This window comes from Canis lupus, chromosome 15, assembly GCF_003254725.2.
Source record: "Canis lupus dingo isolate Sandy chromosome 15, ASM325472v2, whole genome shotgun sequence".
Taxonomy (NCBI): Eukaryota; Metazoa; Chordata; class Mammalia; order Carnivora; family Canidae; genus Canis; species Canis lupus.
Window position 1 is genome coordinate 19,736,444 of NC_064257.1, and position 27,213 is coordinate 19,763,656.

At 51.5% G+C, this 27,213-nt stretch overlaps 2 protein-coding genes across 5 annotated transcripts in view; one reads left to right on the forward strand and one right to left on the reverse strand.

Moving 5' to 3' along the window:
• Window positions 1-27,213, forward strand: part of ZDHHC17 (zinc finger DHHC-type palmitoyltransferase 17) — a 189,910-nt gene that overhangs the window by 93,355 nt on the left and 69,342 nt on the right. The window contains exons 17-18 of one of the 4 annotated variants that reach the window (XR_004804989.2): window positions 10,017-10,198; window positions 16,303-20,675. The exons of 2 other annotated variants lie outside the window; for them this stretch is intronic. Coding sequence is in view for 1 of the 2 variants with exons in the window: in XM_025439405.3 (XP_025295190.1) it covers window positions 16,303-16,336 (34 nt within the window). In the remaining variant the exon portion in view is untranslated. Of the gene's footprint in view, window positions 1-10,016; window positions 10,199-16,302; window positions 20,676-27,213 lie in introns of those variants that run through there. One more of the 4 variants, XM_025439405.3, reaches the window with a different exon arrangement.
• Window positions 1,085-14,820, reverse strand: CSRP2 (cysteine and glycine rich protein 2). The gene is made up of 6 exons (XM_025439408.3): window positions 14,690-14,820; window positions 6,189-6,301; window positions 5,626-5,794; window positions 2,542-2,671; window positions 1,978-2,071; window positions 1,085-1,392 (listed from the first exon to the last, which is right to left on the reverse strand). Exons 2-6 carry the CDS (start codon window positions 6,298-6,300, stop codon window positions 1,316-1,318), a joined length of 582 nt encoding a protein of 193 aa, XP_025295193.1. The 5' UTR covers window position 6,301; window positions 14,690-14,820; the 3' UTR covers window positions 1,085-1,315.

Below are 27,213 nucleotides of genomic sequence, written 5' to 3' on the forward strand. Positions count from 1 at the left end.
ACTTGCCATAATAAGTAATAGCAGATGTTAAGATAGGCTTTGGATTAAAATATGCTATTGATCATGTCAGTTCAGTTTTACCAATACACATTGAGAGACCCATTTCACACCCTACCCCTGAAAAAAAAAAAAGGTTGGATTAGTCTTTGATAACTCAGTCTCGGGAGACATAATGAAAGTATTCTCTGTACAGCCTAAAGTTCCTTTTTTTTTTTTTTTTTTTTAAGATTTTATTTATTCCTGAAAGAGAGAGAGGAAGGCAGAGACGTTAAGCAGAGGGAGAAGCAGGCTCCAGGCAGGGAGCCTGACGTGGGACTCGATCCTGAGGCCGAGGATCACGCCCTGAGCCAGGGGCAGGTGCTCAACCGCTGAGCCACCCAGGCGTCCCTAATGTTCCTGTGCCAGGACAACACAACATTCTCTGCAGCATATGCAGGATTGAGATGTTAGAGTGAAGCACTTTAGTTACCAGGATCTAGTAAGTGACCATCTCTCAGATCAGAGTGGAGTCTAAAAAAAAAAATAAGTCCTACCCTGCCTCAGATTCTAAAGTTGTCCGTAGGTGGCTGTTGGTAATAATCTGTAGATTTAGGTGAATCAAAAAATTGTTTCAGTGTTTGGACAGCATGCCCACCAACCTGTGGGTCACTGTCCCTTTCTGGGGAGCTTGTTAGAGGGGCCTCTGTGGCCCTGCTTCTAGAGAGTCTGCTTCTGTAGGGTCTAGGAGGCCGCCTTTAAATACCTCTAGGTGCTTCTAATACAGGTGGTCTCGGAGCCACGCTTTAGAGGTGTAACCACCAGATGGAGTGGGGAGGGAGGAAGGGCAGGCAGCCAGGAGAGGCCCTGAATGCTGACTCTGAAGGGCTAGAACCCGTTGCCTGGCAACCCTCACTCTGGAGGCTTACTTGTCAGGTTAAATAATCTCTTCCACCAGCTGGAGTGTAGACATTAGCCTAGTAAGTCACCTGTGTAATGAGGTGGACCCTCCTGAACCACTAAAGTGCAGGTAGGGATCCAAGTGACTTTCTACAACCTGAAATCCCAGCTCCTTCTCCAAAAGGCTGACTGAGAGACACTCACCAAATCAAGCTGAAGTTTTATTTAACATGTAAAAGAAACAATTCTTGGGAATGCTGACGAATAAAGCAAACGGATACAGTGCTCTCCTCCTGCCAGTCAGCCAGCCTGTCCGCGTAGGGGACAACAGACGGTACTCAAGTGCTGGCACGATTTCACAGTAGTTAAGTGTTGGGTCATCTGTGCCTAGGTGATGTAGCGATTCTCCGTGTGTGATCTCGGTTCTGGGTTTACACCTTCACTGGGCGTGAACAAGGGCTCCTGCTCCTTGGCCGTAGCCAAATCCCTTGGGCCCAAAGTTCTTTGCATAGCATCCTACAAAAGAAAGGGGAGAGACAGTGGGAGACCATTAAGTTTTGCTAGCATTGCTTAAGACCCACAAAACGACACAAACCCTTGTAAGTCTAAAAAAAAAAAAGTTTGCCACGACCCAAAGAGTTTAACTTATTTAAGATCTAGAACGAAGTGATGTATTAAAGATCTCAGAGCCGCAAAGTTAAGTCCAAACATTTTGATTCCTCAGTATTCTGCTCATGGTCCTACTTGAGTTACAAGCATAAAAAAATCGGGCCAGGCAAGTTACAGATTTGTCTGTTACCTTCATAGCTTCATATGCTCTGCTGGAAACACGTGAAAAAAGACTCTATACTGAGGGGTTTTTTGTCTGATCTTCTGGGGAGTTGGACCAGAACATGGCTTTATTGCATCCTCTCAAACTGTTCTGTGGGTCTCTGCTACCTGCAAGCACCTCAAGATCCTCTATTTTCAAATAGTGGCAGTCTCACCTTTCCCCACTGCCAGAGCTGGGATCTTTTTTGTCTTTAAATGCTGGTGACATTTCCTTGACCCATGACCAGTGTGGGATACTCAGATGGGCGTAAACACATAAATTATTTTTACCTTTACAATAGATTTCACCTTCTTTCTCAGTCAAAGTTGTTGATTCGAGACTCTTCCCACACTTGGCACACCGGAAACAGTTTTTGTGCCAGGGCTGGAAGAGACCATTAAGGCAGTCTGAGGGCCCGGGCTCCTGCGGCGCGGCCCACCCGGCCCAGGAGCAGCGAGCCTCTCCCCCCCCGCCCCCCCCCCCCCCCCCCCCCCCCCCGCCTCGCACCTGCCCCAGCACCTGCACGCTTGCTAGCGGGCAGGAGGGCCAGGTGCCGGCTGCATGGGCCCGGCCCGAGGCGCCCCTGGCAAGGGCTGCTCCCCGCTCCGAGGTGGGGGCCGTAGGGAGAGAGCACCTGGGCTTCCTGACACTTGGCACCACCCGGCAGGTCCGGGTTTCGGGGCGCCCTGTCTGAAAACAGGTTTCTTTCAAGCAGAGAGGAGGTTTGCCGAGTGAGGGCACTGCTTCAAGATGTCAACGACTCGGGTGGGAAATCTAAGACCCGAATCCGAGGGGCTTGTTTAGTCCTGGAAGGGAGCTGGGGGGGGGGGGGGGAGGACACCCCAGCACCCTACCTTCCCGGCTCCGATGATCTTCTCGGCTGCATACACGGCGTCCCCGCAGCGGGAGCACTTCTCAGCGCCTCCGAATTTCTGAGCAAACTTAGAAGTGTTGGGGTTCGTCGTGGGCCTGTGAGGTGGTGCACTGGGGGGGGGGCACAGCAGGGCTTAGCAGCGGTGACCTGGCGCCGGGTGTCCCGCCCCACCCGGCAGTCGCTGCTACCGAGGCTCCTAAGTCCTGTGTAGGTCAGTGATGGGCAGGGACCACGGTGGGGGTCCCCGAGGTGGGAGGTGCGACTCCAGCGCTCCCTCGGAGGAAAGCTTGCACCGAGGTCCCTCTCTGCTCCGTGCTCTTCGGGTCCCTTCTCTCCAAGTCCCCGGAAACCCGGTTTTCCCCCGCTTTCTTTCGTGAGCTCCCCCTTCACTACACAGGGGTGTCTACTCCGCAGCGTGAGGGCTCGGACACCGGAAGGTCAGAGGACAGCGGCACGTGGCACAGGTGTCCCGTTTCTCCCGTTGGAAAAACAGGTTTTTTTTTTCCTGATTATAGTTTAAGTCACATACATTTTTAAAATAAAATGTTCATTTATAAATGCTGCCTTTTCATAAAACAACGTATTCCAACGCTCCACCTGTGTGTGCCTTTATCCGTTCACCTTCGCTGGGTCACGCACCCCGCGTGAGGCTTCCGTGTGTGGCGTTTATGGAACCGTGTTCGCCGGCTCACTGGAAGCCTCACTCTGCGCAGCAGATACCAGCGCGGTACAGGCCCGCGTATCAGGGTTCCCAGTCGCCCCTAATGTATGCATTAAAAAAAAAAATTCTACAACCTATTGTATATACTTCCCCCCCCTTTTTTTTTTAAAGATTTTATTACTTATTCGTGAGATAGAGAGGCAGAGACCCAGGCAGAGGGAGAAGCAGGCTCCCTGCAGGGAGCCCGATGGGGGACTCGATCCTGGGACTCCGGGGTTACACCCTGGGCTGAAGGCAGACGCCCAACCGCTGAGCCCCCCGGGCATCCCTACTTCCCTTCAAGAGTGATCTTTAGAAGGTGTTCACCGGGATACTCATCATTTGGATTAGGAGTCTCCCAAGAAAAATTTCCAACACATCTTGCTATTAAGAACTTAGTGGAGATCATCTCCCGCCTCCGAGCGAATGACCCGGGAGGCTGCGGATGACTAACCCCACGGCTCTGATGGGACGTAACTGGCTGGCGAGCCAGGGAATCCGGATGGCGGGGAGTCTGAGCTGAAAAGGGCAGTCCCGCCTCGGAACGTTCCTGCCCACTCAAGGCCGCTGCCTCCCCAGGGGATCCCATGATGATCTACGGTCCCCATGTGCCATCGGCACCACGGCCCTAAGGGTGCTCCAGGCCAAGGCGCTCCCAGACTCTAGTCACGAGGAGTGGCTTCTGGAAAAGGAATCCTCCACATCTGGTCCTCGTATGTGGCCAGGCCAAGCCGGGGAGGCGGCAAGGGCGCAGGTGGCCGGGCCAGCGCAGGGGGCTTGCCAGTTACTGGAGAAGGTGGAGAAGCGGGCAGAGGGCCCACTGGTCTGCGACTTTAAGACCATTAACTTTTGGGGTTACGGATGAATTTGGTTTCACTGGGGGTAAGGTGTCTAGGTAGATGTGTTCTGAAAGACTTGAAATAAAATCTTGGAATACAAGAATGGATCTGAACAAGCTGGCACGGAGAGCAGAACAAGAACAATGGACTTTAAATAAAGACCACGGTAAGCCGGGCTCCCACAGGCGATGGCACGCAGCGTGGAGTCAGCCCCGTACAGGTGCACGACGGGGCACGGGGGCTCGGGAAGTCTGAGTGTGGAAAAGACCCGAAGAACGGACAGGTGGGCCCTCATGCAGGGGAAAGAGCACAGGTGTGGGCGCTCCGATCCTGGCTGTGTCACTTCCCTGTGACCTGAGCCTCAGTGTCCTGTCTGTAGAATACAGATGACAGTATCTACAGAGGTGCTGTACGGATTACGTGTAATGAACATAACTGTTCCGCAGGCAACAGGTGCTAAGGATTATTTCAGGCAAACCCATGATGTTTGAGACGGTTACACCAGGTTCCTTTCCAGCCTCTACAGTTAAGCAGCAACGTGACTGTAGACAAATCACTTAATTTTCATTGTTTGAATTTGTTAAGACGGGAAAGCCTACGCTGTCAGGTTGCGAGGATTATACGAGGTAACGTGTTGACATTGCACGGCGGCCAGCTCACAGAGCGTGATTAATGGTCTTGTCCAACAAAAGGTCGTCTTGTTGGAATATTACACCAGTTTTGGCTTCTTTAATATAAAATGTTTGTGAAAAACGTGAAGTTCAAAAGAGTGAGTCATTGGGCCAAAAACAGGAATTAAGAGGGAATTGCAAATGAAGAAATTATGTAGCCTGAACATGAAATACAAAGTGAAGGTTAGCAGAGTCAGCATCGTGCTGTTTAGGTACTGGAACCTTTTAAAATTTAACACTGGGCAGCCGGGGTGCCTCAGTGGTTTAGTGCTGCCTTCAGCCCAGGGCCTGATCCTGGAGACCCTGGATCGAGTCCCATGTCGGGCTCCCTGCATGGAGCCTGCTTCTCCCTCTGCCTGGGTCTCTGCCTCTCTCTCTTTCTCTGTGTTTCTCATGAATAAATAAATAAAATCTTTAAAAAAAAATTAATACTAGTCTCTCAAAAGCAGGAAATAATTCCAATTTTTAAGTAAGAGTTTTTAGGTTAAAGTCCTTGCTTGGTGAAGTAGCCTGAGGTGGAAGGAGTGGCGAGTGGCCAGGACTTTTCACTGACTTGTTCCCTGCAGGTGACCGGGCGTCCCATGACTCAGACCCTGCCTTTCTGTCTCATTTGATGCCTGCCCCTGGTCTGGGGTAAATGTAAGCCACGTGCTTCTGAGAACAGGCTCCTTGATACACTGGGAACTGCGGTCACTGGAATAATCAAGGATTTTTTTTAGGTCCCAGCCTGTCCTTTTCAAGCTTACAGAAGAGTCTCTTGTTGATACTAGGAAACTGGCACAATTGGGCTGACTGGGGCCGGCCCTGGGCGGTGCCCCCCCCCCCCCCCCCCGTCCCCCGGGGCAGGCGCCCACCTCTCGGGCTTGATGCCCAGCCTCTCTCCGCGGTCGGTGCTCAGCGTGCCCGCGCCCTGCCCGTAGCCGTAGCCCTTGGGCCCGTACTTCTTCCCGTAGCAGGACCGGCAGTAGATCTCCTCGTCGTGAATCGCCACCGTCGTGCTGTCCAGGTTTTTCCTGCAAACCACTGCGGGGAAGAGGTCAGGGAAGTCAGGCCTTCAGGGGCGCCGCGCGGCCCTTCTCCTGGGGACGCTGAGGCCAGACGCTGCCCCCCCCGCCCCACCCCCCCCCCCCCCGTGACCCGAGGCCGAGGGGAGGCGGGGGCCGGGTGAACGGGGAGGCTGGGGGGGGGCGGGGGGGTGGAGGGGGGACGAGGGGGGGCCGGGTGCACGGGGAGGCGGGGGGGGGGGAAGGGGAGGGGGATCCGGCTGCACGGGGGGGGGGGGAGGAGGGGGTCCGGGTGCACGGGGAGGCGGGGGGGGGGGGGTAGGGGGAGGAGGGGGAGGCCGGGTGCACCGGGAGGCCGGGTGCACGGGGCGGTCACGCGGTGCGGGGGCGGGGGGGGGGGGCCGCGGACTCACTGCACAGGAAGCAGCAGCGGTGGAAGCTCCTGCCGTCACACTGCACCTCCTCCGCGTGGTACACGGTCCCCCCGCAGGCCGCGCACCGGTTTCCACCTCCCCACACGGGCATCCTGCAGGAGAAGGGCTCGTCAGGAAGAAGGGCTCCCCCTGCCCACTGCCCGGGGCGCCGCGCGGAAGGGGCCGAGCCCGCAGCGCATCCCCCTCCAGTAGCCCCCCCGCCCCGCCCGCCCATCATTCTCCCATCCAGCCCATCCCCCCCCACCCCCACCCCCACCCCCGCCCGTCCGGACACCCAAGGACCCGGGACCGGGGCCCCAGGAGCCCTGAAGGCCGCGGCGGGGCCTCCGGGAAAGCCGGTGCCCGGAACCCCCTCCCCCTTCTGGTCCCACGTCCCCCCAGATTCCTCCAGGGAAGCGACGTCCCTTTCTAGGCCCACGGGCTTTAGAAAAGTATTTACTAACATGTGGTCTCCTAGGACGGTCCACCAGGCCTCCCCAGTTTCTGATGAAATTCAGCTGAGAATTTACAGACTTTATCATCTTTTAAAGATTTGATTATTTCACTCCTGAGAGAGGCAGAGACACAGGCCGAGGGAGGCGCAAGCCCCACGCAGGGAGCCCGACACGGACCCGATCCCGGGACCCCGGGGTCATGCCCTGAGCCAAAGGCAGAGGCTCAAGCACTGAGCCCCCAGGCGTCCCATAAAACCTTAATAATTTTACATCCCAACAATCAAGAGCATGATCAGGGGACCCATCCTGTTGAACAGCATAGAATCAGAGAATCAACCTGTAATTGGAAATTAAAACCAGGAAAAAAAAAAAACGGTCCTTTACCAGAAAGTTTGAGAAACACTGGTGCAGATGGCATGGACCCCACCCTCAACTCCAGGGCCGGGCACTCGGTCATGGCAATGAGGCCACTGCTTCCTTTGCCCTCTCCCCGGTGCCCTCACCCCAGTGATCTATGGGAGAATGGGCACACGACCCCGAGGCAGGTCAGTGAAGTTAAAGACCGGGCTTTGGCTTAGGATGGTGTGGCCGCAGGGGCGGATCCGCTGGCCGCTGTCTGACCATCCTAAGAAGAGCCTAAGACCGAAGCCAGCACAGAAGAAAAGGGACAGACGAGGTTCAGACACCTTGCAGCTGTGTCTCGCCCCACCCCGGGCACTACGGGAGCCACTGAGTTGCCTTCTGAGCCTCCTTCTGTCTTCCGATGGGGCCCAGGTAATTCCAAGCATCTGCAAACGTCACAGCCTCCCACGAAGGCCTCCCGGGAGGATGGACAGCGCCGGACCAGGCCTGCAGGCTCTCCCCTAGGAGCGGCATACACCTCTGACCCCCTTCCCTGGACACAGGTCGCCACTGTTAGCGTCCTCAGGGAAATCTGAGCCTCACTGTGCGCCCTCGGCCACAAAGCCTGGCTCCGGCGGTCTGCGCTGGCTTGAGCCTGCACTGCGATTAGGGATATGGGCTTTACCCCACGGCTCCAGAGTTACCAGAGTTCTGGAATGCTCGGAGATGCCACAGACATCTGCCGGAAGGACCTAGTGATTCCAGGGGAAACCTAAAACCAAATTCAGGCCTGTAGGTAATGGCCTTGCGATTATTTAAAACTGGATCCCACGGATCAACAGCCCAGCTGGCTTTTAAAATACCTGGTTATTGTCAAGGCGTTTCTCAGGAAGTGTACTATTCGACGTCAATGTGTATTTTCTGTGTTCACACCTGTTTACCTCGGTGCCATCCCCAATAAGGAACCAGATCTCCATCAAGGCTAATGCCCTCTTGGGTTATCTCCGAATAGCATTTGAAAATATAGTTTTCGAAAACTCATCACTTTATGTTATTCTCCACTAAAGAGCAGTCTGGACTTTTAAACAGGCAAGATCTCTCCTTTATGTAATTCACGGTTACTTGAGTTGACTTCTTGTAAGTCAGGTCCGATTTGTACCGCACATGCCACCCCAGCCAAGTGAGTCACTTTTCAGGAAATACCCATCAAAGGGCCTCACCATTCAGCCTACTCTGTTAAAAGCTTCTTCCCCTCGAGGGCGGGGACCACATCTCTTCCACCTACCAGAGTCCTTGGCACATGTCAAAGTGACTTCTGTGGTTTTAAGGAATTCTCCCTTTTGCAATCGTCCGTACAATTCCCAATTCGGTCTTATGCTTGTCAAGACGGAGGCAGCACTGGTCTACTTCTCCTTGTCACATTTTTTAATTCTAAGTAAAAAATTTGGATTCTAAGTAAAATTCCCAAGTCCTTAACTCTCTAAAAGCTCCACCGGGGTTCAGGGCTTTCCTGAGGATTTCTAAATAACCCTCCCCATGGTCCAAGCCGATGGTGTAACAGAAGAGCCTCCTCGCAAAGCTTCGGCCGGGCGTGTGCGTGGTTCCTTATGTTGGATACCGGGGGGCTGGGTGTTCCCTGCAGTATGTCTGGAATATTTTCGAACGGAAAGAAAGGAGGGGAAGAAGGGAGGGAGGAAGGCTGGCTTGGATGGATGTGGCTTAGCAGCACTGTGAAAATGGTTGTGCGACCTTGGCCTTCGTTTTCTCATCCGTAAAATAGGGACGGGTAGCTCGCTACCCAGCAGATGCTGTGAAGGTAAAGGGAGGTAAGCGAATGTCCTGGCCCCGTCACTGTCCCTCCTGCCCTCAGTCTTCCAGCCGGCAAACCCGCTGCAGAAGAGCACGGCTCCCAGTGACAAACAGGCTGGAGAAAAGACTCAGCTGACTGGTCGCGCGTGGATCTTCCCAGGGGGCCGACAAAACACATTGCAACCGTCCTGAGGGTTCCCTTTGCGGCGACTCAGAAATGAAGTTCAAATTTACACTCTTAGGGTGACCCTGACGGACGTCTCCTGACTTTGGATGATCTTCCATGTGTCACTCCTGACCCTGCTGTGCAGAGACAACGACTGTGAAGCTTCGTGGCTCCTACGAGCCTGGGGCCGCACCTCTGCACGACGGCCGCCCCGCGTCCCAGCAGTGGATTTGCACTGAGCGACCCGGGCCACGTGTGCCCCAGGCCTGTGCATTCGCTTGCGGAACGGTGACAGGAGGCCTGGAATCCCACCTGACACATGTTTCGCACAAGAGGCCAAACACAGGCTTCTTCTCGGTTTCTCAGTCTGTTGGGAGTTTTTCAAGGTCTGAGGGAATTCTAACGCCAAGCTTCTTCCACCACGTTAGATTAAAAAGCTTGCTTTACATCTGAACCCCCTGATGTAATTTCTTTTTGCTGCTTCTCCCCAGGCAAAGTCACCACCCCAAATTTCATGAGACTCACCCCTAGGAGAAAATGACTGTCATCCACATCTGAGTCACCTTGTGCTAAAGTTACCTCATTCCCTAGATAAGCAACGGGAGCCGCAGAATGACCACACGGGTCATTCCCATGCCACCTGTTCTGCATTTACCATCTTATTTTAGATTCTATGTGTCTTAAATCTGTGAATTCAGAGTCTACACGTCACCACTTAAGAGTTTAAATTATTTGCTCCGATACCAGAGGCTTGGAGTGAATCGGGTCTATGAACCCAGATCCTAAATACTTCCAGAAGCTTTGATGTTTTCTTACTACATACAGGGTTTGGTTATGACACTAGAATCAGGCTAGAATCCCGTCTCCTGAAAAGGACATCCATCATAAACTGGCTTCATCCTGAGGCCCATCCGGCGGGGTCACTAAAGATCATGTAAATGAGTAGCCTGGTCCTGAATTACAGTGATTTTTTTGCAGGATCAGAGAGTTGTAGTTTGGTCGGAGATGAAGCTTTCCTCTGAGCCCATTCTAAAAATGTTTCAGTCTGCTCCCCAGGCCATCTGGTTAGCCCGCCTCCCTTCTCTAGAAGATACGCCGACCAGGAGGGACTTCAGGGCTCAGCCCCGGTCCCGGCGGCCCCTTCTGCCAGAGCCAAATCTGCAAGGCCGCGCAGCCTCAGGCCGCAGCCAGAGCATGGATTTGGGAGTCGACACAGCGTCATTTCCTTCGTCTGCGAGGTGAGGATAACGTGCCTTCCTTACAGTTATCAAGCGGGTGAGATGGAAAAAATGCTTGCAGGAGGCACCCCACGTACAGGGACAGGCTCCACAGGAAGGCACCCCACGTCCCTCCCATCAGGGCAACTGGCTCTCTGCTTCCCCGAACTTCCCTCCTGTTCACAAGTAGAGGGGCAGCTCCCGCCCCCCGCGCCACGCTCTCCTGCGCGGAGGTTCCACGCGCGTGTGCTAAGCCAGTGTCTACTGAGCCAGGCTGGGGATGGGCCCGCGTCGGGGACTTCTGCTCTGGCCGCAGAGCGATGCACGTGGATACGGGGACAGCGACCTGGGACGCAGAGGGGGCAGGAAGGGACCCGTCCTGGGTGCACCCTCCGCTTCCCCGGGCGATGGGCGATGCTGGGCTCTGGGGGCAGTGGCCCAAGGGTCTGGGTCATGTCGAGGCTCCGGAGACAGGGGCGCCCAGGGCTCAGCGGGGGGCTGTGCTCTGAGGTCCCGGGATCAGTCCCCTCTCTTGGCATCTCTCATGAATAAATACCATCTGAAGCCCCCCAGATGCTGCATGCAGAGGCCTGCGGTCTGGGGGTTCAGCGGGGAAGCAGGTGCCTAAGACCCCCGGTATGCAGGTGGGGCATGTGGACGGTGCCGAGGCTGCGCGGGAGGCCGCCTGCTGGGGTCCCCGGCCTCGTGGCCCCAGACACCCTATGTGATGAAGGGTTGAGACCATGTTGCCGCCCGAGACTCTTGCCCCAAGTTGCCCCACGACCAGTGGGCAGGAAGGCCCGCCCGCATCCCCTCCCACCCCCTCACCCCCAACCTGCTGCTTTCCCCAAAAAGCTCCCGACGTTCCCCTCCACCGCCTCAGCCTGTTCTCACTGCAGAGGACCTGTCTTCTCGTCAGTTCTGTGCTCCCGAGCCTCCCATCAACGACTAACTGTACAGCCTGCCTCCACTTACTCTGCAGCAGGGGCTCCAGCAAATTCCTTGACCTGGATGCCACCTGCCACACCACATATCGCAAGCACAATGCAACTGGGCTGTCAGTTTGGTCACCCCGGCCCCCAGCACCTGCCACTGCGAGATACTTGATTATTCAAACAGTTTACTGTTTGTGTGATTTTTTACTAGTTCTGAGCTTAAACGATATATGGAAAGCATTTAGAAAAGTGCTTGCCATGTGGTAGGTAATAATGATTACAAATACTTACATACAACCTACTATATGTGTCACCTGTATTAAGTAGTTTACTCATACCGCCTTATTTAACTCTCCTACTGAGCAAGGTAGACATGATCATTATACCCGTTTTATGGGTGGAAAAGCTCTGGTATAGAGACCTCAAATGGCTCGTAACTGAAACCAAAACAAAATTACCAGTTCAACTTAAAAAATTGACACCAATAAAATTCAAATCAGCTATAGGGTTTGTTTCACTGATTTTTGCTAAAAGTAAACCACTGTTGGCAACACCGAGATAGTACTGACTTCCGTGGCTCTGGCACAGGTGCTTTTTATTTTTTTTTAAAGAGTTTATTTTATTTATTCATGAGAGACACAGAGAGAGAAAGAAGGAAGCAGAGACACAGGCAGAGGGAGAAGCAGGCCCCACTCAGGGAGCCCGATATAGGACTGGATCCCGGGATTCCAGGATCACGCCCTGGGCCAAAGCCAGACACTCAACCACTGAGCCACCCAGGTGTCCCCACAGGTGCTTTTTAAATTGGGCATTTCTTGTACTACGTGAGGATTCGATTCTCTCTGGACTTCTCTCTTTCTGAAGTACTGTGACGCCACTATGAACCCTCTTTCCTATAGTGAACCAGGAAGCTATTTGACCCTAATGGAGTACATGGCATTTGTCCTTTTTTATTAGTGAAGAACAATTAGTAGTACTAATTGGCACAACCAGATAGTAAACAGAACAGCAAGGAACCTGATATCCTCTGCGAGTGATTCACAGCATAGTTCTATTGGTTCGTCCCCTTGACTGACACCAAAACTTAAAATTCTTAACAATCAGAACTTGTGCCAGGCTCCTCCGCCACCTAGTCTGAGAAAACTCCCAGTCGGGTGCTTGAACGGGGACCACAGATTCCTTGAAATACTGGGGACTGGTGAACTTGGTACCATGTACTTTATTTTACGCACTTAAAAACCTTTTGAGGGCACCTGGGTGGCTCAGTGGTTGAGCATCTGCCTCCGGCTCAGGGCGTGAACCCGGGGTCCTGGGATCGAGTCCCGCGTCGGGCTCCCCGCAGGGAGCCTGCTTCTCCCTCTGCTTGTGTCTCTGCCTCTCTGTCTCTCATGAATAAATAAAATCTTAAATAAAATTTCTTTTTTTAAAAAAAGGCTCAGAGGTTTCACCGGACTGCCAGAAGCATCCACCAGACAAAAACAGTTGAGTATCACCATTCTGGGTTATCAGGGCCCCACGGGAGGCTAGAGACTCCCCCACCCATAGAGCCCCAGGGATGCCATGCAAATACCAGCCCAGGAAATGATCAGGTCGGTGCCTTGAGGAAACCTGTGAATATCTGCAAAAGAAGAAACCTCCCCCAGGCAAGGCCCAGTAGCTACTGCTCAGCTGGCTCTCGCTGGTGGCCATCTCCCCATCCGTGCAGCAAAGTTCATAATAGCGTTTAATGACAAGAAATCTCTCCCTGGCTGAGCGGGGCTCTGTTCACAGATCAAGATCAACAAGCCTCTGACAACCCCTCTGTACATGCCATTACATCCATTTTATAAGATGAAGTAGCCGAGGCTAGAGAGTAAAAGTAACTTGCCCAAGGTCATCAAACCAGTGGGTGCTGGAGCTGGCACAAGACTTGGGGACTGGGCAGTCCTACCCTTTTCACCAGCCCAAGACTCCTCTCCTCGAGGGGAGGCCCATTTGATTTGATTTACCTCATTCTTGGCAGGAAAGAAAAATTAGAGGCTCCCATCTCCATGGTCAGTTGGTGACAATATTGAGGCTAGAGCTAGGCTTCTAAAGCTCCTCATTTATTGCCATCTCGTCTATTCTATGCTGACATTCTTGCTATTTTAGTGTATAATACAATTTTCCCCAAATCCAAGTTATTTGGCAAGTTCATCAGACCTCCAGTGAGTATTGCCTTCATCACAGTATTTAGCATATCAGTATTTCTATCAATCAATATTTGAATACATTTTGGAGGAATCCATTAAAAATTTATGATCGAAACCTTAGATGAAATCTGCTAATGTTATCTCCTGCCTGAGTTCAATTAAATATCTATCCCCTACAATTGCAATCTTACTCCTTCCTTTCTTCATTCAATTAACCAATACTGGCTCTTGTCCAGCTGTGTTCAAGGCACCCGGGCAAGTATAGTGAGTCTCAAAGACTGATGAGATGCAGACCCTGCCTCTTGTAACCTCCCCCTAAAAGAGCAAAGAAAACTAGAATCCAGAGTAGAAAGAACACAGAAATATTGATCAAGTACCAGCAGCGGTCGGCGGGAGAGAACAACGGCCGAGGGCAATGAGGGTGGACCGGGGCGCACTGCGTAAGATCAGTGATGGTCTGGAATGCAGTTTTGAAATTCTGTGATTGCTTTGTAAACCCATCGGCCATCTCGGTCCTGAGAAATCTGAGTCAAATTATAGCCAAATGTGTGGTTGTCCTATTTGAATTCTTGGCATTTCCTAAATAGACCTTTCAAACAGGTTAATTAGAAAAGGACTAAGGAGACCCCTTTTACTGCCTGAGTTAAAAAAATTACTACCCCAAACTACAAGATTGTCTCTACTGAAAGCACAAAAAAAGTGAAAATGTGCTTAGTCTGCAGACTGCAAATAAAGCAGGTTAAACGTTTTGGGTAACTATTGAAACAAATGCCCTTACAGAAACGTCGGGGTGGGGCAGGGGGTTGGGGGGAAGGGCCGGAGGCAGGGCTGGGGGCAAGGGGTCTGGGTGGGGGGGCAGGGGGGTCGGGGGACCGGCCGGGGCAGGGGAAGGGCCTGGGGACAGCTCGGGGCAGGGGAAGGGCCTGGGGACAGCCCGGGGCAGGGGGAGGGCCTGGGGACAGCCCGGGGCAGGGGGAGGGCCAGGGGTAGGGACCGGGGCAGGGGTCAGGGGGAAGAGCCGGGGGATGGGCCAGGAGCCGGGGGGCCCGGGGCAGGGGGATCGGGGCCCGGGGGGTGGGTCGGGGGGGCAGGCGGCGCGCCCCCGCGGGGACACCCCTCCCCCAGGGGCTGCCGACGTGGAGCCGGCGGACGCGGGCGGCGCGGCTCGGGACCTGTTGCGGCGTCTGGGGGCCGCGCGCCCGCGCTCGGGGTTTGCACCTGAGCCGCAGCGAGCCGGGACAAAGCCGCGCCGGGTGTCCCGGGGCCGCAGGGGAGGCTCGCGGCTCGGCCCCGGAGCCCCCGCCCTGCTCCCCCGAGTCCCGGGCAGCCCCCGCGGCGGCGGAGACCCCGGGCCGGGGGCGGGGGGCGAGAGGCCGGGAGGGGGCTCCCCCGCCGCCACTACTCACTCGAGTCGGGCGCAGACCACGCAGGCCGGCGGCGCTCGCGGGACCGGGGGCACAGCGCGCGGGCAGGCCGGGGCCGCGCGGGGAGCGCCGCAGCCTTTATAGACTCCCGGGGCGTGGCCTGCGCGCCGCCCCGCCCACCCGAGGGCGTGTCCTCCTGACGCCCCGCCCACCCGGGGCGTGGCCTGCGAGCCCGCCCCGCCCCGCGGGTCCCGGACCCCTCGGAGGGCAGGGGCGCCCGGCGGGGGCCGCTCTCGGCTGGGCAGCGGCCTGGGCCCGGGGACAAAGCGCCGAGTCCCGCCTCTTCCTGCGGTTTCCCGCCGCCTGGCGTCCGCGCCCCGCCCCGCCCCCTCCCCTGGGACCCGGCGGCGGGAGAGGAGGCTTCCTCGACCCGCAGAGACCGGGGCGGGGCGCGGAGGCTCCCCCCAGGCGCTCGGGCCCCCCGCCCCCCCACGGGATCTCTGCGGCGCACGCGAGCCTCTGCTCCCCTTGCCGGCTTCCGCGGATCCAAACCTTCCCGCTCCCAAAGAGCAGCGGGTCTCAGCGACACGAAATAGATGACGTCACGAAAACGTGAGGAATGGAAACGTTATTCCCACTCCCACGAGTGCTGAGTCGGGGGCGGGGGAGGGGAGAAACCCAACCCCAGCCGGAGCCCAGGGTACCCAGGAGTCCGGATCTCATCCCTGAGCTGCAGGATTATTTATTGTTTTATTTCATTTTTTTTAAGATTTATTTATTTATTCATGAGAGACACAGACTGAGAGAGGCAGAGACACAGGCAGAGGGAGAAGCAGGCTCCTGCATGGACGTGCCTGCATCCCGACGTGGGACTCGATCCTGGATCCTGGGACCAGGACCTGAGCCACCCAGGCGCCCCTGATTTATTGTTTTAGGTGAAAACACAAGTAGACCACGTCCGCTTCCCGTTCTAGGCCCCCTGGTGACCCCGGGGCCAGACGCCACGATCCCTGAGAAGTGGTCTATGGCAGGATGGGGAGCTCAGAAGAGGCTGTCTCCGGCCCCACCCCTCCAGGCGCAGAGCCACGGGCCTTCCCCCCGGGGACACTCGGCCTCTGGGGGCCTGGGTCGTCCTGTGTTGTGGGGGCCTGCTGTGCGCATTGTGGGGTGCCCCCAGCATCAGGCGCCAATATCACCCTTCCCTCCTTTGTAAGGATCAAAACCAAGATGTGGCTTTGCCAAGTGCCCTCGTGGGGAGAGGGCAGAGGGCACCTGCTGAGGCCGCTGGCCCCCCCCCCCCCCACACACACACCTGCAGGAGGGCTTGCAGAGCCGGCTCCGGCTGCTCAGCTGGGCCCAACCCAGGGCAAACCCATTAGGACAGCAGCCTACCGTGTCTGTCCCCCCCCCCCCCCCCCATGCTGTGCAAAGACACAGGGTGCTGACTGACACTGACGTCGCCTGATGTTGGGGCAGGAACCTGGAAGTACTGCAAAAGCTCATCTGCTCTGAGCTTTCCTACATCCACATTTTCAGGATTTCAGCTAATGTAAAAGTGACATGAGGCCTGGGGCTGACATGACCATTCGGTCCTCTGATTTCATATTCACTCTCGCTCCGTTGCTTACAGTACTTTTTTTTTTTTTTTTGCATAGGTTTCTGGAGTGTTTCTACAGAGTGAGACTCTGAACTTCGCCGCTGCACTGGTTTTCAGCAAACCATTGCCCCTTCTCTCCTACCCTTGGTTTCCTCTTGATGCCTCCCAGACCTGACCTGTTTGCTTTCTGATAGGCTTATGTCATCCCTACACCTCACAGGCTCATTCTTCCATTTGAAGTTGGGCTTACTTCTAACCTAAAAGTGTTTCTGCTCTCTGATCCTACATATGTACTTGTCTCCGTGCACTTTACAGTGCGTCTGGAGATAATGTCCAACATCTGAATTTAAATGAATTGGTATTTGTATTTACTCATCAACATTTTAAAAAGTATTTTAGGGATCCCTGGGTGGTGCAGCGGTTTAGCGCCTGCCTTTGGCCCAGGGCGCAATCCTGGAGACCCGGGATCGAATCCCACGTCGGGCTCCCAGTGCATGGAGCCTGCTTCTCCCTCTGCCTATGTCTCTGCCTCTCTCTCTCTCTCTGTGTGTGACTATCATAAATTTAAAAAAAAAAAAAGTATTTTATTTACCTTTAAACATTTCTTGAAGCTGTTGACTCTTTTCTTGTAAATATTAAGAAATTATTTCAGATCATTAGGGAGAATGGTGCAGAAAGGAAGAGCATGGACTTTGGAATCAAACACATGTGGTTTCAACATTCAGCTCTGCAACCTAGTAGCTCTGGGAGCTTGGCCCAATACTTAACTTCTTCACACCTTTTTTTTTTTTTTTTTTAATCTGTGGAATGATGATACTACACGATTCTTAGGATTGTTAGGAAGACTAAATCAGATTATGTATGTAAAATGCCCAGCAGAGCACCTGGCTCATGGTAAATTCTCAATAAATGATGGTAGTTATGTTAAGCAAGGCTATCTTGAAGTCCTTTTCTGCCTCGAGAAAGAAACAGAAACTGTGTTTTGCTGAGCGTTCATCTTATATTGTCTGCTGAAAGGTTTGGTAGTAAGACGGTATTTAAGTGTTTGCCAAAATAATTAAGAGCCTTCTGGTAGAAAGTAAATTGTGTGCCTGGGGAAGAGCTAGTGGGAGAAGAATAAGCCCTTCTGAATTCCATACAGGCCTAGTCTGTTTGACCCCTTCAGTCTTACAAGAAGCAAAATTGAAGGTTAAATATGTCCAACGGGATGTTTCTTTCCCCCCCTCAGAAATGCACATTATACTTGTAAAAGCTCCTTCGTTCTCTGGAACCCATTAAACAATTTCAAAAGAAAAGTTCTTTGTCGAGGTCACTGTCCTAAGGCAAGTTGAACCAAGGTTGCCTTTCTTCATGACCTTGTGCTCAAGTTCAGATTTTTCAAATATTTTTATTATTTTTATGTCATGCTACTTTTTCTTAACAAAACTCTGAGCCAGATGAGTGTGAACATAAACATAGGGCCTCTTTGTTTTATTTAAGGCAAGGATTCTTTCCCAGAAGCCAGAGAGGCTATGGTGAAGAGGAATTTTTTGGTATATGTGAAATAAAGGAAAATATAAATTCTGACTTTGCTAATCTGCATGTTTAATAATAATAATAATAATAATAATAAAAAGAAGCAGCTGTTCCATCTTGTTTCTTAGCCAAGATTTAGCAGCAGTGGTAGGAATTAAAAATTCCTCATACTCAAGCCGAATAGTCTGCGATGCATTTTCTGGCAGAGAAAAGAATCACATAAATTACATACGCTTAAATCTTGAAAGGTAGATTAGAATATCTTATTCTTGATATTTGTCATTGTTGCTTTTTTTTTTTTAAACTTATCTGAAATTCCCATTTTGTTGTAACTTGCATCACTTCTTAGCCTTCTTTCTCCAAAGAATACTATTTCCGGGGCGCCTGGGTGGTTCATCAGTTAAGCATCCAACTCTTGATTTCCATGCAGGTCATCTTAGCGCTTGAGATCCAGCCCTGTGTCTAGAGTCAAGAGTCAAGATTCTCTCTCTCTCTCCTTCTGCTCTTCCTCCTTTCCCCCCTCACGCATGCGCAGCGTTCTTCTCTCTCTCTCTCTCTCTCTCTCTCTCTCCAAAAAAAATTACTATTTCCTTCAGTGTTATGACTTCTGTTACAGGATTGTTGATTTTTGTCTCCTCTCAGAGCTTTTCCAGCTCTGCTTATACTTTCTTGTCGCAGCAGAGGTCTCCTAGCTCGACGAGGATGACAAGTCTGGTTGGCTTCATCCTCCAAGACAATGCTCGTCCGCCCTCTCTCAACAGTGTGAGCGCCCCGCTGCTCCTCTTTCCCTTCTCTTCCTTGGGTTGGGTTGGTGATCTCCCCATCTTCCTTCGCACCCCCAACCACGGCCTACAGCTCAGCCTACCTCCTCAGACAGGCTGCCTTTTCTCTCTTGTCCCCGATGTCAGAGGAAGAGGTGGTGGTTCTCCAACCCCTTGCAACAAATGTCTACTCCGAAGGTACCTTTGGTTCAGTTTTTCAGCATTCTCCATTACATTTTCTTGCTCTTCAATCTCTCCGTCTCGACAGCTTTCCTATTGCAAAACTGCTGTGTACTCTGTATCTTAAAAAGCTGGCAAGACTTCACCGCCTTTTGTAATAGGTAATCGAGGTGGCCCCCCAGCATCTCTTCCTCTTTCCCAGCAGCCTAGGCCTTTGTGTGGTTTTGGGGATGGAGTACTGGAGCCGGTCGAGGCCTTCCGGCCCTGCTTTGGGTGGGGTGGGGGTCGTGTGACCTAAACCTATCCTCTCAGAGTGAATCTCTGAATGCTGGGGGATGCGGACACAGAAACATGCTTACCTGTTCTGGAAGGTTCTGTGTGCCTACATGAGGCTCACAGTTGATACAGTCGTTTTTGCTGGTAGGAAGCCTCCCTGAGGATGATTCGACACAGAGAGGACGGAGAAGTGGAGCTGGAGCTCTCAACAAAGCACTTGGGAAGTTTGTCTGCAGGCAGGATCTTTTCATTTCGGGAGCCAATGAATTCCCATTGTTGTTTATTCCATTTTGAGATAGACTCTCTGCTGCTTGTAATCAGGACTTCCAACTGATTGTGGTGGTTTAAAACCATGTCCACAAATTCTTTGATCATCGGGTGGAATTTCATTCCCCTCCCCTGGAGCAAGTGCTGGAGTTAGTGTCTTGCTTCTAGAAAATAGAGCAGAGTGTAGGATTCTAAGTAGACTTCTTTCTCTCTCATCCCTCTCACCCCCTTCTATTTCTGTCTCTGCCTCCCTCTCTCACCACTTGCTCTGGGGAAGCCAGCTGCCATGTCAGGAGGACACTCAAGGGCCTTGAGGGGGCCACAGGGTGAAGAACAGCCAACAGCTCGGAGAATTGGAGCCCTCTCCCAGCAAAACCACGAGTGAGCTCGCAAGGAGTTTCTACAGTCTTGTTAAGCCCGGAGAAGCCCAGCTGATGCTTTGCACCCTTGTGGGAGACTCTGAGCCTCTCCCCATGGTCATCAGAGAGTCCCAACCGCTGGATCACTTACTGTTTTTCAATCTTTACCCTCTCTGACCTCTTGGTTACAGGACAACATTGAGTAAGTATAGGATTGTGTGCGCATGTACAAAATGGAATCTTCTAAGGTCACATTTCTGAAGTTTCCCATAAATGTTAACTTCTCTCTTAAGACGTTGTTCTGATGAGAATCAATTCTTAAAGTCACAATCACAAGGAAACGTATTGCTTCTCTCCCAAAATTTCACTGTGAGGAATAGAGTACACTAGAGGATGTACGAAATAATTTTTTATTATCTCATTTGTGATAAGAAACACCAGCCACTTTCAGGAAAGTAAAATATAAATATTCCAGTTTTTTTTAAATATTCCAATTTTTAACAGAGTTTTGTTTTGTTTTGTGTTTTGCTGCAGATTACATAAAAATAAATGTGTATTTATCCACCAAATTTCAAGGAAAACTTTTAGAATTTGTAATAGGGCTTATCGAAGAATTTTGATTCTTTCCTCCGTTCAGAAAAAGTCTAAGTAAATTAGTCTAATTTGGGATTTAAAAATTAGTATTTGGATCTATAGTTTATTTCAGATGTAGTTAAACTAGACATCCATATGTATTTTGGTCCCTGACCAAAGCTCCAGAGAAAAATCTCATAAAAATTTCCACTTAAAACACCATTCATGTACATACACGTTTGTATACGTATATACGTACATACATGTATATATCCATATATTACATACATATATATAATGCTTTTGGGGAAAGTGATGTAAAGAACATTAACAGCATTTTGGAAACAATGCACAATTGCTGTAATTGGTAGCCACTTGATTATTTATGGCATTTGCCTGCCAGGATTTTTCTGTAATGGTCCCATATGGGAATGAAAGTCATTTGTAAAATGAAACTTCCCTTGTAAAAGAAAATTAAAAAAAACTGTCATGTTTCTGCATCTCTCACCTCGTAAGAAAAGTGTCGAGCTATAGGCAAAAGGTTAATACCTTTAAAAAAAAAAGCTCCTATAAATTCTGTATTTATATGTTTATAAGGAAAGCTGACTTGGATTTTACTTTAAACATTATTGGCCTACCCCATTCCATAAAGGATTATGGGAATACCCAATTCCCATTCCTAATTCTTAAATAATGCCATGTGTTAAAAGACTCAAGTTTTTCATTTATTTGTGCCTGCGTTCACTTCAACAGAAGACTTGACGTGCTGAAGCAGAGCCGAACCCACCGGCCTGTCAAGGGCTGGGTATGAGCTCACCTCTGTGTTTTCATGGACTTGCCAAACTATCAAGTCCTCTGTGGCAGGGCAGTGGGCTACCCTGGAGCGATTTTACCCTGGAGCGATTTTCGTCTCCTGTCCAAAATCAGCTGTGAAATCTTAAATGGGGAAGAGCCAAAGTGCACACACCATCGGCGGCTCTTCAAGCCGACAGCATGAGGAGCAACCCCAATAACAATAACCCTTTGCTGCAAATCCCTTGCATGTCAAACGTTTCTTCTGGTCCAAACAACAGCCTTTTTAAGGTCGGTATCTTTCTTTCCATTCTTCAGATGAGTAAAGTGAGCCTCGCGGAAAATGAGTAACCTGTCCCCCAGCCACGTAGTAAGTGGCAGAGCTTGGCCTCGGGTCCAGGCTGGATCAAGCCTCACACTTTTCGCTACCAAGTAGGGCCTTTAACCAAGAAGAGCAGGAAAGTACTTCGGCCCATGGTGCTAGGGACCAAGAGCTCCGGGGGTGCACGTCTTCTCCAGGCACAGCAAGGGGGACCCCTGCAGAGGGCAGGCGAGCTCCAGGCCCCGTGTGGCTGGGATCAGGCCATGACACGACGTGGCACCGCGGATGAGCCGGTTGCGGGGACCCGGGGCGCGGGCGGCCATGGGGTAGGAGCCGGGTGGACCCCGAGGAAGCCTAGGCACCGAGAAGGCCTCTCCCCATTCCTGGAGCTCAGGCCTCCAGATGGGGGGGGGCCCTTAGCTCCGAAACAACACGCTTGGATTGGGGCACAACCAAGTTTGACCCATGACCTTTCTGGGGCCCAAGGGTGGCCTAGATGCCCTACGCGGGGTGCAAACGAGGCTCGGGGCCTTCCCTCCACCTCCATCCACCTGAGGAAACCGGTGAGTTATTTAACCTTTTCGAGCTTAATTTCCTTCTAGGTCTAGCCCCGATCACCCAGACCTTTGACCCTAACCCCCGTGGCTCTACTAGCCGCAATGATGTATTACCGCCCTATGTTATTTTGGCAGGACAGGTGTTCGCAGGTAGTTAGGTGCCCGATAGTTGCAGGTAACATCTCCCGAGTGGAGCCGCGCAGCACCCAGGGCAGCAGAGCGGGCCTCCAAGAGCCCCCCGCGCCCTGCAGGTCCAGGGACACCCTTCTGTGCCCAGGCCGCCCCTCAAGGTCTGCTGTGCCACAGTCTGAGGGGGGCCTTCCGGCTCAGCCCCCGAGGACATGCCGTCCCCGACCATGGGTGTCACCTCACTTGCCTTCCTGACACCTGCTCGGGGCGTGGGTCCCCCCTCGGGGCCTGCTGAAAATCCACGGGTAATCAGACCTTCACCAGGGGATCCACTGAGATGTTAGCAGTGTTTGCTTTGATCAGAAGTGTAACTGCCTTGGGCCCAGGCCGTGACCCTGGGGGCCCGGGATCGAGTCCCCCATCGGGGCCCCGCAGGGGGCCTGCTTCTCCCTCTGCCTGGGCTCTGTTTCTTTCTCTCTCTGGGTCTCTCAGGAACAAATAAAATCTTAACAAAAGAAAAGAAGTGTAACTATTCATTTCTCTATCTCCGCTCTCTCTACCATGAATATTACTTACATTATGTTTTGCAAGAATGATGCTTCCCGCCTTCGCTCCCGTGACTCTGCAGGCATAAGGTGCGGCCGCCTCTCGGTCTTCTGGCTGCCTGCTCCCGAGACACGGGCCCCAGAGCTACACCTTGGAGATCCTGTCGGAGAGCGTGTTGGTTTTTTCTTCCTCACAGCATGTATCTCGTTGCCCATTATTTTTTTTAAATTTATTTTTCAAAAGATTTTATTTGTTTATTTGAGATAGAGAGCGCGGACGGGCGAGAAGCAGGGGCAGGGGGCGGCAGCAGCGGGCCACCCCACCCCGGCGGGGAGCCTGATGCGGGGCTCCATCCCAGGGCCCCAGGGCCTTGACTTGAGCCCGAGGCAGACGCCTAACCGAGGGAGCCACCCCGGCCTCCACACTGCCCATTGTAAAACGGTGCTAACTTCTCTTACGACGTGAGATCTGCGGGATTATGCAGTTCTATTTTGTTTTTTTAATTAAAAAAAATTTTTTTATTGGAGTTCAATTTGCCAACATGTAGCATAACACCCAGTGCTCATCCCATCAAGTGCCCCCCTCAGTGCCCGTCACCCAGTCACCCCCACCCCCCACCCACCTCCCCTTCCACCACCCCTTGTTCGTTTCCCAGAGTTAGGAGTCTCTCATGGTCTGTCTCCCTCTCTGATATTTCCCACTGATTTTCTCTCCTTTCCCCTTTATTCCCTTTCACTAATTTTTATATTCCCCAAATGAATGAGACCATATGTTTTCCTTTTTCCGATTGACTTAGTTCACTCAGCATAATACCCTCCATCCAGCTCCATCCACGTCGAAGCAAATGGTGGGTATTTGTCATTTCTAATGGCTGAGGAATATCCCAGTGTATACAGAGACCACAGCTTCTCTATCCATCATCTGTCGATGGACACCGAGGCTCCTTCCACAGTCTGGCTATTGTGGACATTGCTGCTAGAAACATTGGGGTGCAGGTGTCCCTGCGTTTCACTGCATCTGTATCTTTGGGGTAAATCCCCAGCAGTGCAACTGCTGGGTCCTGGGGCAGATCTATTTTTAACTCTTTGAGGAACCTCCACATAGTTTCCCACAGTGGATGCACCAGGTCACATTCCCACCAACAGTGCAGAGGGTTCCCCCTTCCCCACATCCTCTCCAACATTTGCTGTTTCCTGCCTTGTTAATGTTCCCCATTCTCACTGGGGTGAGGTGGGATCTCATGGTGGTTTGGATTTGTATTTCCCTGAGGGCCAGTGATGCGGAGCATTGTCTCATGTGTATGTTGGCCATGTCTAGGTCTTCCTCGGTGAGATTTCTGCAGTTTTGTTAACGAAGATCAACCTGAACTGTAGGTCCTTTGGACGAAGATCACACAGCTATGCACACGGCAGCGGTGGAACAGGAGGGATGAAACTGGGAAGGGAGGTGAGGGGTGGATAGACCACGTGGGGCTTTGAATGCCACGTTAAGAAATAGGGACTCGGTTCAAATCTTATCTCCTAAAGAAAACACACACACACACACACACAACTCTTATCTCCTCCAGAAAATACTAAAATATATTTCATCTATTGCTTAAAGATTCATTTTGAACTTGGAACCGCTTATGAGGTTTCTAAATCAGTAATTGGGATTCATAAAAATTTACTTAAATAATTTGCTTTATGTAGTGCCACAGAAAATGCTGTGAGCTCTTTAGGTGTTAGATGGCTATAATGCCTTTCTTGTAAAAATCCTGAGTTTGATTAATGTCATTACTTAACCTAGTGTTTTTAAAGCACCTGCTATACGCGAGGTATTTTTGCTAGGCTTTGGGGGAAACAGCATGTAAAGAAAATTTCTCTTCTCCAAAGGCTTTATGGTTTAGTTACAAGAGTCTAGACATTCATAAAACCCTGCAACAAAGAGCATAATGTGAGACATATTATAGCACGGGAACCCGGGAGCCCGGGGGGAGCGGGCCCTGATACAAGGAAGTGAGGACAGACTTTTCTTTTGAAGGCATTGGGGAGGAAGGTGGGCGGGGAAGTGGGGCGTCATTGATGTGTTATCCGGCCAGTCACCTCTGGGAAATGGGAGCTTAGTCCTCTGGGGACACCAGGAAATGACATGGACACGACCCCACAGTCATTCCACTCAAGTCGCACAGGAGATGAGGTGCTTTTTCACCAGTGTTATGGACTGGATGTTGTGTTCTCCAAAATTCCCATGTTGAAATCTTAATCCCTTATGTGCTGGTATTGGGACATGGGGCCCCAGGAGGTAATTAGGTTTTGATGAGGTCATGACAGGATTAGTGTCCTTATAGGAAAAAGACGCCAGAGTGCTTGGTATCTCTGTCCCCATGTCCTGTGAGGACACAGCAAGAGTCAACTGACTCCAACTAGGAAGAGAGCCTCACTGGGAACCAAAGCAGCTGGCCTCTTGATTCTGGACTTCCCAGCCTCCCAAACCATGAGCAATAAATCTCTGGGCTTCCGCCGCCTAGTCCAGGCTATTCTATCACGGGGAGCTGAGCACATTAAAAGGACCAACTGCTTTCCATCAGTCTTGGAACAGGGGGCTCTCTGGAAGGGGTTCTTTCTTTAGCGCTTCTGGCCCACCGAGCATGGGCAGGGCAGCCGGCTCCAGGTTTGGAGGAGGTTCTCAGCCAAAGACATGCAGCTTTTATTTTTATTTTTTTTAAAGATTTTATTTATTTATTCATGAGAGACACACACACACACACAGAGAGAGAGAGAGAGGGGCGCAGAGACACAGGCAGAGGGAGAAGCAGGTTCCATGCAAGGAGCCTGATGTGGGACTCGATCCTGGGTCTCCAGGATCACACCCCGGGCTGCAGGTGGCACTAAACCGCTGCGCCACCGGGGCTGCCCAGACATGCAGCTTTTAGCAGTTGAAAGTCCACCTGCAAACCCTGCAGGTAAAGCTGGAGGTGTCTGGGTGAGAATTAGCAGCATCTTCTAGAAGGTGAATCCTAGAAGGGACGTGAAAGTCTTCATACTTCGGGGAGGATGAAGTCTTTCAACTGAGCCTTAAAGAGGTAGGATGCCAACAGACAGGAAGGGACAAGCCATGCCAAACACACGGGAAAGCTGGAGCCTAAACCAGGAGAAGGCAAAGTTTGGGATACTTTAGGTAACGAATACGATTTCTGTAATTCTATTTTATTTGTTTTCCTCCTTGACAATATTTAATCCTTGGGTTTTCTGTCTAAAAAATTGCTTGTACCTTAATTTAAAAATAGTCTATTGCTAAGAAGTGCTAACCATCATCTGGGCTTTCAGTGAGTGAGAATCACAGATCACCACCACAAATATAATAACAATAATGAAAAAATAGTTTGAAATATTGCAAAATCACCAAAATGTGGCGCAGAGACATGAAGAGAGCAAATGCTGCAGGAAACACAGTGCTGATACGGCTGCTGAAAGCAGGGTTGCCACAGAACCTCAACTTGTAAAAGCCTTGAGCGCTACAAAGCGTGATAAATGAGGTATGCCTGTATCTAGATTGTTTTCAAACTTTATTCTAAGGAATATTCATTTAATCAAGAAGTATGTATCCTGTACAACATGAAGATGAGCAAGACAGATCAAACGCAGTTTAGTAGGAGATGCGGAAGGTCAGTCTGCAACAGTTGACCAGGCCTCCGCCCCTGGGAGAACAGGTGATGCTGCAAGCCCCTGGTGGGCAGGGCACTGCCTTCTTTACAGTCAAACCCCCTGTAAGCGTCAGACGGCCTGGCCCGTAGGAGATCCTGGGTGACACTGGCCAAGTCACAGGAGACTGCGCCTAAGCTGGGTGTGAATGGCGTAAGAGGAGAAGGTGAGTTGAGGTTTTGTAGGAGTATCATGGTGATGAGCAGCACTTTCTTCCTCTACAGCTTTCTGCATATCCTGACACATGAGGCTTATTACCCAGATATTTTCTTCTGTGATATCTTTAGCTTAGGGTGAAATATATTTCATTTCCTTGGAATGTGGTCGGCTAAGACCACCCCTCCCTTCTTGCATCATAATATACCAAGAGAAGCTTTTCTTTAAATTCTAGAAACCAATTTTATTTACTGTATAAATGTCTTCACCTCGGGTGGCTTCACCGAAACACCCGCCCAGGCCTCTGGCTTTCTCTTGAATTGCATTTCTGTCAGCAATTAACATGTGTAATGTTTTATCTTGCTAAGTTTTGCATCTCATTAAAACAGTTCATGAATCACTTTTTATGGTTTCCATGTAGGCTGTGGAATGAGCTCATTTGCATATAGATCCGTGTCCCTGCCAAATTTAGGAGACCACCTTTGGAATGTATCTGTTTTCTTGCTAAGACCCCCCCCCTTTCTAATATTACCTCCATCTCCACCTCCTTTTCCTTTTAATAATTTTTTTCCATCACCAAACCACCAGCAGGCATTTCCCTCAGGGCCACTTTCACAAGGCCAACAGACTTTTATGACTGACTGTAAAAGCCGCTGTGTGAAGAGCAGCAGACTAGGAAGCCGCGCTAGGGGTGTGTTGTGGGCAGTGGGCTGAGCTCATTCATTAGCCGGGGCACCCACTCCCCAGGCTCCGTCCAGCTCCATCAGAATCCCAGGCTGTTTCGGTGATGGAATGTCTCCTGACAACCGGCTGGCTCTGAAAATGGTAGGCCTGCTAATGCCAAGGGTCTGCT